Source organism: Vanellus vanellus (assembly GCF_965231255.1).
Source record: "Vanellus vanellus genome assembly, chromosome: 6".
Lineage (NCBI taxonomy): Eukaryota > Metazoa > Chordata > Aves > Charadriiformes > Charadriidae > Vanellus > Vanellus vanellus.
The window spans coordinates 34,450,850-34,466,434 of NC_138911.1; the positions used below are offsets into that span (position 1 = coordinate 34,450,850).

The 15,585-nt window shown below is 40.4% G+C and overlaps 1 protein-coding gene across 1 annotated transcript in view; it reads right to left on the minus strand.

Moving 5' to 3' along the window:
- Window positions 1-15,099, minus strand: part of RAD51B (RAD51 paralog B) — a gene marked incomplete at its 5' end in the record, with an annotated part of 436,742 nt that extends 421,643 nt beyond the window's left edge. The window contains 4 exons of the mRNA XM_082485944.1: window positions 4,138-4,274; window positions 9,408-9,524; window positions 14,113-14,226; window positions 15,016-15,099. Coding sequence (XP_082342070.1) covers window positions 4,138-4,274; window positions 9,408-9,524; window positions 14,113-14,226; window positions 15,016-15,099 — 452 coding nt within the window. The remainder of the gene's footprint in view (window positions 1-4,137; window positions 4,275-9,407; window positions 9,525-14,112; window positions 14,227-15,015) is intronic.
- Window positions 15,100-15,585: the final 486 nt, after the last annotated feature.

A 15,585-nucleotide genomic window follows, 5' to 3' on the forward strand; every position in this document is an offset into this window, starting at 1 on the left:
TTCATGAAAAAAAAGGAAAGTTTACATTCTCTGGAAAAGGGGGTTGGCAACTTATGAGGACTATCAAGATATAACAAAGCTATGTAGGGGGAAAATGAGAAGGGCCAAAGCTCAATCAGAACTCAGCTTGGCCACTGCAGTTAAAGACAATAAGAAGAGATTCTTTGAGTATATCAATAGAAAAAGGAAGACTAGGGAAAATGTAGGCCCACTGGTGAATGAGATAGGTGCCCTAGTGGTGGAAGACACAGAGAAGACAGAGTTACTGGATGCCTTCTTTTCTTCGGTCTTCACTGCTAAAGCTGTCCCTCATGAATCCCATACTCTGAAGGCAAAGGGGAAGGTCTGGAGAGAGGAAGATTTTCCCTCAGTTGAGGAGGACCGTGTCAGAGACCACTTGGCCAAGCTGGACATTCACAAGTCTATGGGTCCTGATGGCATGCATCCGCGAGTGCTGAGAGAGCTGGCGGATGTTATTGCTAGACCACTCTCCATCATCTTTGAACGGTCATGGAGAACAGGAGAGGCGCCTGAGGACTGGAGGAAGGCTGACATCACTCTCATCTTCAAAAAAGGCAAGAAGGAGGACCCAGGGAACTACAGACCAGTTAGTCTCACCTCTGTCCCTGGGAAGGTAATGGAGCGACTCATTCTGGATGTCATCTCCAAACACATTGAGAAACAGGAAGTTATTGGAAGTGGTCAACATGGATTTACCAAGGGTAAATCATGCTTGACCAATCTGATAGCCTTCTGTGATGTTATAACTGGCTGGATGGATGAGGGGAGAGTCGTGGATGTCATCTACCTTGACTTTAGCAAGGCTTTTGACACTGTCTCCCATGACATCCTCATTAGGAACCTGAGGAAGTATGGGCTAGATGAGGTGACAGTGAGGTGGACTGAGAGTTGGCTGCAGGACAGAACTCAGAGGGTTGTGATCAGCGGCACAGAGTCTAGTTGGAGGCCTGTAACCAGTGGTGTCCCCCAGGGGTCAATACTCGGTCCAATTTTGTTTAATATACTCATTAATGACTTGGATGAGGGGACAGAGTGTATCCTCAGCAAGTTTGCTGATGATACCAAACTGGGTGGGGTGGCTGACACCCCAGAGGGCCGTGCTGCCATCCAGCGTGACCTGGACAGGCTGGAGAGCTGGGCAGAGAAGAACCTAATGAGGTTCAACAAAAGCAAGTGCAAGGTCCTGCACCTGGGGAGGAGGAATGCTAGGCACCAGTACAGGTTAGGGGCGGACCTGCTGGGAAGTAGCTCTGAGGAGAAGGATCTGGGTGTTGTGGTAGACAGTAAGTTATCCATGGCCCAGAAATGTGCCCTTGTTGCCAAAAAGGCCAATGGAATCCTGGGCTGCATAGGGAAGAGTGTGGCCAGTAGGTCGAGGGAGGTCATTCTCCCCCTCTACTCGGCACTGGTGAGGCCACAACTGGAATACTGTGTCCAGTTTTGGGCTCCCCAGTTCAAGAGGGACAGGGAACTGCTGGAGCGAGTCCAGCAAAGGGCAACTAAGATGATTAAGGGCTTGGAGCATCTGCCTTATAAGGAAAGGCTGAGAGAGCTGGGACTCTTTAGCCTGGAGAAGAGAAGCCTGAGGGGAGACCTTATTATGGCGTACAAGTATCTAAAGGGTGGGTTGAAGGAGGATGGAGCCAGGCTCTTTTCAATGGTTCCAAGTGACAGGACGAGGGGCAATGGGCACAAGTTAGAACACAGGAAGTTCTGTTCAAATACACAGAAACACTTCTTTATGGTGAGGGTGACAGAGCACTGGCACAGGCTGCCCAGGGAGGTTGTGGAGTCCCCTTCCCTGGAGATTTTCAAGACCCGCCTGGATGCAGTCCTGAGTAATGTGCTCTAGGCAATCCTGCTTTAGCAGGGGAGTTGGACTAGATGATCTCTAGAGGTCCCTTCCAACTCTGAAAATTCTGTGATTCCGTGATAGCTTGTCTTCTGAAATTGTGTTTAGCTATCATTTTCAACTGAGCAATACTAAATATTATTTAATACATATTCTCATCCTTAGTAATAATGTTATTTTTGCCATGTTTCCTTTCTACATACTAGTCTATTTTCAGCAGTTTCATTTTCACATTCACCCATTTTCCTTTCTTTAGCATTTGCTTTTAACCGACAAGTCTTAACTCACCTGTTGGGTCCTGCCCTTTTTCACTATCTACACTTCAGTGACCCGAAATAAAAATTAAGCGGTATGTAAGAAGGGAGCACCATACTTTACAGAGCCATAACTTGAAGCTTTTCTTAGAATCACAGAATAGTTTAGGTTGGAAGGGACCTTTAAAGGTCATCTAGTCCAACCCCCCTGCAATAAGCAGGGGCATCTTCAACTAGATCAGGTTGCTCAAAGCCCCAACCAACCTGGCCCTGAATGTTTCCAGGGATGGGGCACCTACCACCTCTCTGGGCAACCTGTTCCAGTGTTTCACCACCCTTATGGTAAAGAATTTCTTCCTTACATCTCATGTAAATCTGCCCTCCTTCAGTTTAAAGCCATTACCCATCATCCTATCACTACACTCCCTGATAAAAAGTTTGTCTCTCCTGTAGGCCCCCTTAAAGTACTGAAAGGCTGCAATAAGGTCCCCCAGAACCTTCTCTTCTCCAGGCTGAACAGCCCCAACTCTCTCAGCCTGTCCTCACAGGATAGGTACTCCAGCCCTCTGATCATCTTCATGGCGCTCCTCTGGACTCACTCCAACAGGTCCACATCCTTCTTATGTTGTGGGCCCCAGAGCTGGATGCAGTACTCCAGGTGTGGTCTCACCAGAATGGAATAGAGGGGCAGAATCACCTCCCTTGACCTGCTGGCCACACTTCTTTTGATGCAGCCCAGGATGCAGTTGGCCTTCTGGGCTGCAAGCACACATTGCCAGCTCATGTCCAACTTTTCATCTACCAGTATCCCGAAGTCCTTCTCATCAGGGCTGCTCTCAATCCTTTCATCCCCCAGCCTGTATTGATACAGGAATTCTTAGATATATTACACTTCCAGTTTAAAGTAAATCAAACTTCAGTGAATTTAACTTGACAAAAACAAGGTAAGAAACCACACCTTCTCATCCATGATAGCTTCAAATGATTAAACAATGCAAATACATTTGCCTTGATACTCCAGATTCAGGCCATTATTTCAATGGATTTCAGGATTATTTCAATGAACCTTTTTCCCCTTTTTTCTACAGAAACAAGGATGAGACTTCTGTACTTCTTGTCCTCCTCCAGACTCATAATAACTTTTGCACTCACAAATTCCAAAAACCAGCAACAAAGGAATAGACATCTCAAAAACGTCAAATTCTTCATAGTTTAGAAAAGTTGGTAGCTAAGTAAATTAGAGCTACCTTTAATGAAATATTGCAACATTATTTCAATAGTTAATCAGTCAGTTAACATGGGAAGAGTGGAAACCAACAAATGCATAGATCTAACTTTCAACCAGGTACAGTATATAGTGTCTCCTGTCCATTCAGCAATTAGAATATATCCTAAGTGTATCGCTGAGCAGTTTTGGTCACATGGGCAAAGCAGGAGATATTAGAAGAACCAGAGATATTGAGAGGTAAGGGAATATCGTACTACATCGGCCACTAAGGATATAGGAGAGATGCAAGGTTACTGCAGAAGGAAATCAGAGGTGCAGAATAAGGGCAGGGGGCCCCACTCAGCAGAAATAGGACAGAAATCTGAAGGAAAACTGTCTGTGTCAATCCTACTGTTCACAGAAAGACCTCCATTTCCTTTGTACTCAAAATGCTGAGCCTTTACATCCTCAAAACCTTCCTGCTAACTCCACAAACTAAACCACAAAGATTTCAGGTACAGGACTGTTAAGATCATTTATAAATTAGAGAGTGTGCCATCCACCTCATCATACAACAATTAGAATGAGCAAACATCATACAAATTAGGAAGGTGAGCAAATCATTCTATTGAAATTAATTTCATCATCTATGGAATAACCACATATATCAGATGAATGTTTAATAACTACCACAGGTATTTATTTTATAAATGCTTAATTATTGCTCAGAAAATAATTGAAGGTTCCAAGATAAAAGGTGCTAAAGAAGTTGAAAGCGTGTAGTTTAGAATTTTGCATCTTACCTTTCAGCACTGAATGCAGACTCTGTGTCAATGTATATAACAGCCCCATCTAGTCCTCCCATGCTTACAGGTAGCGTAGCCAGAACACTCATCATAATACAAAATTGAGTTTTGCCACAACCTGGTGGGCTAGTTAGCTGGAAGACAAAAGAATAATAACATAAACAAGAGATGTCACATTAATTTCACCCTAATTCTACTTTTAACTAAGACACATCAGCCAGAACTCCTCAAATTCTGCTCTTCCAGTTACCAAAGGAGACAGCCACAAAAAGATAGAATGCAGACCACAAAAAGCAACCTGCAGTTACTCGTGGATCTGTGCCTTGCAGTCAAACTCATCCACTGAAGAATAAAAAGTTCTTCAGACACAGCATTGTGCTTGTACTTTATTTCTTTGATATCCTTGGTTATCTGTCATATTTGAGGTCCCCTACTCTCCCCTTCCTCCTACAAGATCTTTCCTAAAGCCACACCTAGCTCTCTTCCACCTCCTTCTCTGTGCTACCTTCTAAAATAGAGCAAATTAGAAGATTCACAATTGACGTTCACATGACATCAACAGTCTTTAGAGCTGAAAACAAAGTCCAGAGCTAATGAGTTCCCAGATATAAATGACTGCTTAGGAACCATCATCACCTTGATTACAACCAGGTCACGCTTGGAAATCACAAGGACGATAGCTTATATCCTGCAAAGACTGAATGTTCAATATGAACCACACATATATACAAGACAGATTTTGTATGCCCCAGGGACTATACTCTGCTATGCAGCATGTGTTTTGCCATTCATGTTAACTCCCTATTACCATATTTCAACATGAATATCATTCAGTGATCCAGATGAGCCTGCCAATTTTAAGCTTTCACCTGTGCTTACTGAAAGCCTATTGCAATTAAGCAGTACTCAAAAAGAACACAATTTGTGTGAAATGGTTCCAGTATGATTTTGATCCAAGAGAAAAACCACAAGGAACAAAAGTACGCGTTGTTTGATGAGATCCCCAGTTTCTTAAGACAAGATCCCATACTAGAGATGGCAGTATGCTGCTCTTTACCCACTGCAGACCTTGCAGAGATTGCAAATGAACAATGGGCTCTGTGTTCAGATAATCATATGTTCATTACTACTATTGTGTGTCTTTAAATACAATATCACATTCACTGCTGCTGGGAAGGGAGATGACGACTTTTTAAATACTAAGAGGACTGAAAAAAAGCAAATACAAAGCTGAAGTGACTTTAGGCATTAAAAACAGAGTGATGGGTTCACTCTAATGCTAGTAGCAACTAGAATGCTAGGTTCACTCTAATGCTAGTAGAAACTAAATAATAATGCAAGACAACAGTAAGCCTCTCCAGGGAAGTTAAACTGCAAGATGAACCATACCTCCTTAGAACAGCTAGTACTGCCAAAACAAAGGTTTACACACAGAGCTGTTGTTTTAAATTAAAAAAGAAACCTTAAAATGGACATACACTCAAAAATCAAACTGATTTTTGAGCCTAAATGCACAATAGCTTGTTTATAAGTACAAACACCCTTTCATCACAAGATACTACAGTATCACTATGGTTTTGTTTTAAGCAGCATTAGCATGACTTGAAGCACAGAAAATTTGCAGGGAAACACTGAGGAACTGCATTAGCTACAGTTACACATTAGCTACTGTTAATAGTTGGTTAAAACCGCTTTAATCACTTTTGTCTTTAAACAAGGCCTGAAAACCAACCCATATCACTCAATCTACTTCAAGCTTTAATGCAAGAAAAGCATTAGATGATTTTTTTTTTTTTTTAGAAGCACACACTGCATTTAGTGAATTACAGATCAGGAATCACATTTATGCAATTATCTGTCCTCCATCCATTGTACTTAAATTACAAAATATCATATCAACAATAGCTGCCAGATTTTAATATGAACCCAAAGCATATATAAAAAAAATTGCAGAGGCAATACAGATTCCTTAGGCTTAGAAACACCAGGTGTTTCTAGCTAAAAAGAAGACTTGAAATGAATGAGGGGAGGGCATCAACCCAGTTGTTAAATTAAAATGTTTGGACAACCATGAGGAGACCTCATAAAAACATTTGTAGTTTCAGCCTTGCCTGGGAAGTGCATTGGAACCAACATTTATTTCAGTGGCTGATGCAGGAGCTAATTCAGCAGAGATGCTGTGAAAATGTCTGAGATGGGCATCATATCAGAGAAAGACAGGGAATCTTGCTGTACGAGCTACTACAAGAAAGCAAGCTAGTGGAGCAAGACAGAATTTCTATTCCCAAAGACAACAATACTTCATCTTTTGTCAGTGTTCCTTTAAAGGGCATTAAAATGGGATTTTAAATAATCCACAGTAAATAATTGTAAAGAACTACCACATTTTATTGTAGTTACCACCGGGGTTCAGCAAATGTTTTGAACAATACAATCTTAGTTTAAAAAAAAAAAGAACACTAAAATTCCTCTAATAGAATTTAAATCCAATGTCTACAAAAAGTTTGCTTGGCTTGTTTTACTCTAAATTTGCTCTGATGAGAAAATAAAAATAAAAAAATCAAGTCCACCCAGGTAGAAATGTGAAGACTACAACAGCTTTTTATTTCTCTCTCCCTAATAAAATATACTTTTATTTTTCAATAAGCTATGTATTATTTTCTCTGGCACATCTGTAGGGTTTGGATGAAATCACAAGGAGCTAATTCTTCTTCAGCTACCAGGGGATTAAACTCTTCAATATGCATAAATTCATTACTTTAATTTTTTCCTCAGAGGAGTTAGCCAAAAGCTCTGACATCTGACCACAAAATTTCAGCTATGACTTAATTTCCAACTTAAAACCTAATAGTGGTTTGAGAAAAAAAATGGTCCGAGACAGTGTAACACAAATCAAATCCCTCTGGCACTCAAAAAGCAAGCAGCTTTGGCTGTAGAAGGTACCACCACAAGTCTTAACCCTGTGGCTCATGTACTCAAATTCCAAGTTTCCAACCACCCTCACTGTTGGATAAGGTAACAGGAAGACATCGATTTAACCACACCACTCAGGAAGTAAATGCTGCACACAGCATACTTTTGAAGAGAACTTCTCTCAGACTTAGAATATCTGCCGAATAACAAAAATACCAAAGGGCAATCTGCTGGTCAGCTCTGCTCCAGTAAGTTGCAAAAGAGCAAATTAAAATTAAGCTCCAAAATCACTTGAATCCAAAAAGAATGCAACCTGAAAGTGTTTGCAAGCTGCAGTACAGCATCAAAGCAGCAGCAGACACTTGATAGCTTTCTACTAAAGTTTCATCTATCATGCTGAAGAACACTTGCAGTGCTGCCAAGCTTTGAAACTACTTTAGATCTCATGACTCTTGCAAAAATGCTTTTAAAAATCTCCAGAAACAGGCTTAAAATGAGAAACTCAGTTTCTGAATAGTTAATTGTTCTCTGTCTTTATATTTGCTGAGAAATCCCTAATACATGCTGCTTTCCACAGTCAGGACCTAAAAGGCAAATAGAAAGCAATACCTTTTTTTTTTCCCAGACACCTCTAGTCTCTTAAGTTAATCATCTGATTTCTGGAGTCTACCTAGTTCTCTCTACAGTATTTCTGATTAAATGGTTATTACGCATCAGTATTGTCAATCTGGCATGAGGGTGCAACCAAAACCAAGCTACTGGTGGAAGGATGTAGTGCTTGTAGTTCTGGTCTCATCCACTAGATGTCTTCTACGGACCTCAACATCTCTAACTTAAGAGAGATCACCTATTGAAGATAACTGCATTGAACAGGCCCTGTTATGAAGACCTGAATCGTGTATATTCCTGTAAATCATATATAAAAATAAATACTCAGAATCTTCAAAAAGTAATATACCCTCATTACATAAGAGATTACTAGAGCAGAAACTTTTATAGTCCAAACTCAGTGTTGCTTAAACGCTAATACGTTTTAAGTCACTATCAGATTTCATAAGTGATTTCTATCCAAGATCAAAACCAATTTAGTTTGATTATATGGTGTAGAAAAAAAAGCCCTATTTTTCTTACAGTAAGATATTCTTTAACTTCTCACTTCTACTCCTCTACTGTGGCAACTTGCCACAGTAGACAAAGAAAAGCACTTGGTAAGGACTGTTAAAGTGTTTAAGGAAAAAAAAAAAATGGTTTCAACCTGTCTAAATTCAGAGCATGAGGCACATAATATATTTTTCCATTCATTTCAAGTGCACAGCTGAATTCTGAACTTTAAGACAGCAAGTACAGCCACATCACGTAAAACCAAGGTCCATTTATCTCTGGATTCTGTCTCTACCAAGGGCCAACAACAGATGGCTAGGGTAATAACATAAGAAGGCGGCACACATATATTGATACTCCCTCCAATATATACATTTCTCCATCTCCATTTGTAGCTCAGCAAATTCCTAAACCAGAGGTTGCATCTTTATATTTTTATAATACTCAATGACTCCTATGAGGATCCACACAAATCCTTTCTTTCCAGATTATAGAAACTGTGCAAGCTGTGATCACTTTCTGCGAGGCCACAGAGAAATCCAGGTACTAGATTAAATGTCCCCTTGTTCTTAAAACAAAATTCTAAGCAAAAGTAGCACTGCATCCAAAAGCCAGAGAGTGAGAGTTATACATAGATATACAATTTGTAGTGTTGCGATGTATGTGCATATAATACAGGCCTTAATTACAGTCTTTTTAAAAAAGAATGCATTACATACCTATTGCATAAATTCATTATTTATATAGAAAAGCTCTGTAAAGTCATTCTCATGCCTATATGCTTCACATTTTTGTCCTAATTGCTTATTGTACCTTCATAAAAACTAATGACTTGGTAAAGTCAGAGTGAGTCATTATTAAAAGGAGAGGCTCCTGATTCAGCACCATGTGCTCTGACCATGAAACCACACTGCAACTTTCCCACTGTAAAATCAAGCCAATGATTCTCCCAAATTTCCTGGGAAAATTTTCACTTTTTAAAAATAAAAATAGGGTCAACAGATTTTTTTTAATTCCTTCATTTTCTTACTTACCCGACATGCTGGGGAGGGGGAGGGGGGGGAGGGGAGGAGAACACCAAAAAAAAAAACCAAACAACACACCCCAAAAAAGTGCAATTAAAAAATGCATTCTCATTCGATTTTTTTTTTATATTTTTTCTGTTTAAAGCACCTGACACAAAACAGTCTAACCTGTCTGTGACTTTTGACTTCTAGGCATGTAGCTGCAGTAAAATATGTTAAACAAGTTACCTCTGTGAGGGATCCACAGGGTACTCCACCATGCAAGACTTTATCCAAACTATGCAGTGTGGTGGATAAAAAGGCTGAAGAGGGATTGACAGACCTCCTCAGTTTCATTTCATAAGCCTAGAAAAGGAGAGAAAAAAGCAAAAGAAAACACACAAATCAGAAAACGCCCTTTTTTTTTTTTTTGATGGAAACAGCAAACTTCTCACATTTGCTTTCATCAACCTGGAATGACTTAACACTTGCCAATGAGCAAACTATTCTTACCTTTAGCTATAGTCCCCTCTTAGCTCATCACCCTTCATCGCATTTACATCCCATTTAAATTTGCTCTGTGAGCTATACAAGTTTATCTTCCTCGCCACAATATTTAATGATAATAAGCTTTTAATAATCATGTTTCAAAGGTTTTCTCTGTTTCTATTCAACAAGACTTGCTTTCAACCTGTAAAACTCCAACTTTAAATAAGGAAACACTATATTTATGGTTAGTGACCAATGCAGAACATTCACATGAAACCTAAAATCAAGAACTCCTTGGCCAATGTTCATTACCAATTTGAAATTACCTGGGTTCAAGGAAAGGTTTGGTAAACATCCCCAAGTCTTTGAACAAGCCTGGGCTGATCCTGTAGCCATTTATAATTTTCCACTTTTTTGAGGAAGACTAGTCAAAAAGACAGGACAGGTAGAGAACTGAAAATAGCTGAATTCCTAGTTCCTCCACTGACTAGAGGAACTAGTCCAAGATCAGAATTTTAGTTCATAAGAATTAGTTTAATTTGGGGAATCAATTTAAACCAGACAAAGAAGAAATGGCAAAATGGAAATGCTGAGATGGAAACAACAAAACATGATGTATCCAAAAGAAATTGGGCTGCTGGGGAATATGAAGCTTAAGGGCAGCACTGTCTGCAATGACAGTGGTGGAATTTACATTTCTCAGGGCAGTGAGGAGGGAGCACAGCAAGCTCACTACCCTGGACTTCCAGAAAGCAGATTTTGGCCTCTTCAGGGATCTTCTTGGTAGAGTACTGTGAGATAAAGCCCTGGGGAGGGAAGAGGGGCCCAAAAAAAAGCTGGTTAACATTCAAGGATCACTTCCTCCAAGCTCAGGAGTGATGCATCCCAACAAAGAGAAAGCTGGTGAAAAACACCAGGAGGCCTGCATGGATGAACAAGGAGCTCCTGGACAAATGCAAACAGAAAAAGGAAGCCTACAGAGGGTGGAAGCAAGGACAGGTAGCCTGGGAGGAATACAGGTGTTTAACACCTTTGTTGGTGACACAGACAGCAGGATTGCGTGCACCCTCAGCAAGTTTGCCAATGACACCACACTGTGTGGTGCGGTTGACGGGCGGGAAGGAAGGGATGCCATCCAGAGGGACCTTGACAGCCCTGAGAGGTGGGCCCGCGCAAACTTCATGAAGTTCAACAAGGCCAAGTGCAAGGTCCTGCACATGGGTCGGGGCAATCCCAAGCACAAATACAGGCTGGGCGGAGAATGGATTGAGAGCAGCCCTGAGGGGAAGGACTTTGGGGTGTTGGTTGATGAGAAGCTCAACATGAGCTGGCAACGTGTGCTCACAGCCCAGGCGGCCAACTGCATCCTGGGCTGCATCAAAAGGAGTGTGGCCAGCAGGTCAAGGGAGGTGATTGTGCCCCTCTGCTCTGGTGAGACCCCACCGGGAGTACCACATCCAGCTCTGGACGTACCCCAACATAAGAAGGACATGGACCTGTTGCAGCAGGTCCAGAGGAGGGCCTCAAAGATGATCAGAGGGATGGAGCACCTCTCCTATGAAGACAGCCTGAGAGAGTTGGGCTTGTTGAACCTGGAGAAGGACAGGCTCCAGGTAGACCTTATAGCAGCCTTCCAGTACCCAAGGGGGGCCTACAGGAAAGATGGGGAGGGAGTCTTTATCAGGGAGTGTAGTGATAGGATGAGGGGTAACAGTTTCAAACTGGAAGAGAGTAGATTTAGATTAGATATTAGGAAGAAATTCTTTACTGTGAGGGTGGTGAGGCACTGGAACAGGTTGCCCAGGGAAGTTGTGGAGGCCTCATCCCTCAAAGTGTTCAAGGCCAGGCTGGATGGGGCTTTGAGTAACCTGGTCTAGTGGGAGGTGTCCCTGCCTATGGCAGGGGGGGTTGGGACTCAAGGATCTTGAAGGTCCCTTCCAACCCAAACCATTCTATGAAACAGGTCTTGCTTGCACCTTGTGGACACCTCGTCATACTGATGCATGCCTCAGCCACTGAACACCCTGAACATCAGAGGTTTGATTTTAAAAGGAACAGTCCAAGATCTAATGGTTATTGCTCTAGTTATAGTTAAGAGTTTCCTAGAAGTTTCAGACTCCTGGCCCAACAACAGATTTTCAAAGCCTTGTCACAGTATATCACCAGAACCTGCCATACTTGACCACTGCAGAAAATCTGATTTCTCCATGCCTGAAAGATATCTAGGCATCAGATTTATCCCAGCCTTAAGACAGTCTTCTGGGAATATGATGTACTATGGAAGCACCTCCACAGGAATCAATAACTAATTAACCACACCATTGAATCCTAGATGTTTTAGTCCATACTTGTTGGGTCAACAAGTGCACTTTTTTTGCTTAAGTTGATCAGAAAAATTTCCAGCTAGTTCAACGAACAGGTTAAGAGAAGATAGCTTGTACCTTCCTTTCTTATGTTACAGTTCTTCCCCATGTTATGACAGGTAGCATATTAGAATAATATCTGAAATTCATTCAGACCTTCTCTGTTCCTCAGTTCTATTGAGAAGAAATCTAGAAAAAATAGCTTTCAAGACACAGGAAAGACCAATACAAAATACAATTAATTTTACCTCACTCATATGGATCGGAGTTTATGCTCAGATTCACTTTAAGAGTGAATACGTGTACTGATGAAGTAGGATTTGCAACATCATGTTTAATCATGTTTTGTTTACCCTCTGACAGGACATAAACCCTGTAGACTGGAAACAAACCCTGTAGACCATGGAAACAAACAATATTCTAGCCTAGCTTTCCTGCCTAACGTGGACTCTAAAATCTTACCCAGTGATTTCAGTATTTAACCCACAAAATTATGGTTGAACCAGACTGTCTTTCAGTAAAAGAAAATATTAATTCAATTGTTAAATCACAGTTCAAGTGAATGAATCTTTTCCAATGGTAACTTATGTTAGTTTTTAAAGATTTTCTTATTACTTCCCATTTCAGGGACTTATTTTTTAATTTATCTTGCAGACACTGGATCTCGTTCAGCTTTTGTTCAGCTAGACTTTAGAGACTTCCAATATAATTATCTTTTTCTATTCAGCGTATAATGTGATCAAGTTACCCCTTAACTAACTTCCTCTCTGATAAGCTCAGTAGGCTTCACTCTGTACTTCATACTCCTAGGTAAGTTTTCCAGAAATTAAAGTTTTACTGTGTATCTTGGCATACTCTCAAGTTTTGCTGCCAATGCTTCCGATCTGGTATTTTCCCCTTATTTATAACTCCTACTATCTTTTTTTTTTATTTACTCAAATATATTGTCAAACTTTCTTGCTACATCAGTCATGACGCTATATCAGTCCCTCTGATCTCAAGTCCATTTGAAATCCTATGTTTGCAAAGATTCAATCCACAGCCCTTAAAAATAGCTAATATCCTCCTCATCTGGAAGAACAGCTCTGTATCGTATGCATTTACATATTGGGTCATCTATCAGCTGGCTCTGTATTAACAGTCCTTAACAGCTGATGTCTGACAAACTTCACTATCTGCCAAGCTTCTTGGCAAAGATTTATTTTATTCCAGAAATTTGATTGAATAGTGATGTGTGGATGACAGGCAAAAGCAAATGCCAGCAGTCTACTTAAAACTTCAATTTGTATTCAATTTATTGATGACTATTAACAGTCATTGATGGAAAACTAGTTAGCTTTTAATTCATTCACTAGAAGCCATATTAATTCTGCATATCACTAACTTTAACGCAGTATGTGAATTTAAAGTTTCACAGAGTTACTGTTACACTTTCTATCCCAATTACACATAATAAACTTTAACATGGCTTTTTTTTTTTTCCAGGAAAAAAGGCAGTCTGCATTGACACAGGTCAGAACTGTCCATGTTCTCTCTGTTCTAAACAAGACACCATTTCTGACATCTCTTCACCTGGATTCAAACAAAAAAGAAGAAAAAGTCTAGGCACTGCATTGCAGGTGACATCTCTCTCTTTCTTAGGCTACCTGTAGCCTAAACCACACTACAGCTCATTTACATGGATGGAAAAAATCCTCAAGAAGTTATTTTCAGGATCACGTCACTTCTGGGCACCAATTTTATGTCTAAAAAGAATTTATACTGAAATTCTTATTCTTTGCTTGCACTAAACAATGATTTTTTTTTTTTTAATTGCAGGCTCCAAACTAGAAGCAATTTTTATGTGCTGGACTGCAAGAGAGAATGCCACATTTCCCTATTGCACTCAGAACCGATTCTGCAAGCCTGAACAATCTCTTGAGGCTATAATACCTAACAAAAGTCACTGCGAGTGCCTCAGAGCTCTAGATTTAAAAATAAAAGTATTATTTCATTGTGCAATCAAACTGAGACATCACAAACCTTCCAGGTAAAAACATGAGTAATACTATACTTTTTCCCAGATATTGTATGGAAAACAGAATCAACACAAGCATACTTACTGTCTGCATTTTGGGAGCACAAGCCCGGCTGACTTTACAAAGAAGCTTCTGCACATCATAGTAGCTCTGTCCTGTCACTTTCATTAGCTCCAAGAGGGAAAGACATAAAAAGTCCTGAAAGATGATAGAACAGTTCAGAGAGCACAAGCTAGAAATCAAGACTGGGGACTAAACTGATGCAATTTATATACAACCAGTATACATTCCACAGGTTTACCAACTGTGCCACATTGTTATGCTATACCTCTCCTACCTTGATCTGATACCAGTATAGTAAAGGAAATTGTATTCCTATTTTAAAGGACATGGAGTCAAAGGATCAACCACTCAAGAACTGTGTGATGGAACTGAAACAAGGTAACACCTTTTTGCCCACAGAAGTCTCTACCTACCTGAAAAATATTCAAATTACATCGTCTTCTAGATTGCAGTCCTAGGGCTAGAGCCTGTATTTAACATGCCTACTACTGAAATACATAGGGCCTCTTGGCTCTCTTTAGGTGAGCATTCATGAGAACAACTTCAGAACATACTGCTGAATCAACCCATAACTGATAGCATAACATCACAGCATGTTCACACACGTGATTATGTAGTATAAATGTGGTTTTGTGAAATGGATATCTTACTCCATGCAAGTAGTAGCTACACACCCCTGCTAAAATAAAGCATCTTCAGGTTCTTTAGAAGGGAAGGTAGCAAGTACATACAAGTCTAAATGTTTTAGTTAGGCATCTATCACTTTAAAGCTAGATTTTTTTACAAGGCAGAAGGCCAGATGGAGCCTGAAATGCCCCCTTCTTTATAGAAAGTAAAGCTCCCTGTAAATTAAACTGCAAAAAAAGTAAACAGTACACACATTAAAACACACACACACCCCCAAACATAAAATAACCCTCTCACCTGACAGGTAGTGATCTGATGGCGACTCAGCCTTTCACACAGCTCCTGAGACAACCTTGCTCTTCTTAGTTTCTTAGCAGCCATGCTCCCCAATCTACAGGGCAAACAAACAAAAAAAAATTTGAAAGATGCTTGGAATATGACTGAGCAGACAGTTACACTCACTCCTTGCTAAAGAGCAGGGAAGTGTGCACACACATGTGTGTATATATGTAATTTAGTGTGATATAGGCTTCCAATATAAGTCCATGTCACATTAAATTATATTACCACGCTGAAAGCAGTTATGTTAAATTATATCGCCTCATATTTGAGCATGTATGAGATCATGCCAGTAAGAACAGAAGAGTCAAAAATGCTTACAGGGCATAGGTTTCTGGGACATAAGAAAGCTGGAAATTACTCATTGGTGAACTGAACAAGAACTCCTCATGCTATACTGCACAGGAAAAAAATAAGGTTATCTTTGGACGCCTAAACACTAACAGTAGAGGAATCACAGTAAGTATGTAGCCCCAGAACATATACTGCTAGAACACAACACGCAGTTCTGTTGACCCAGGATTTGTA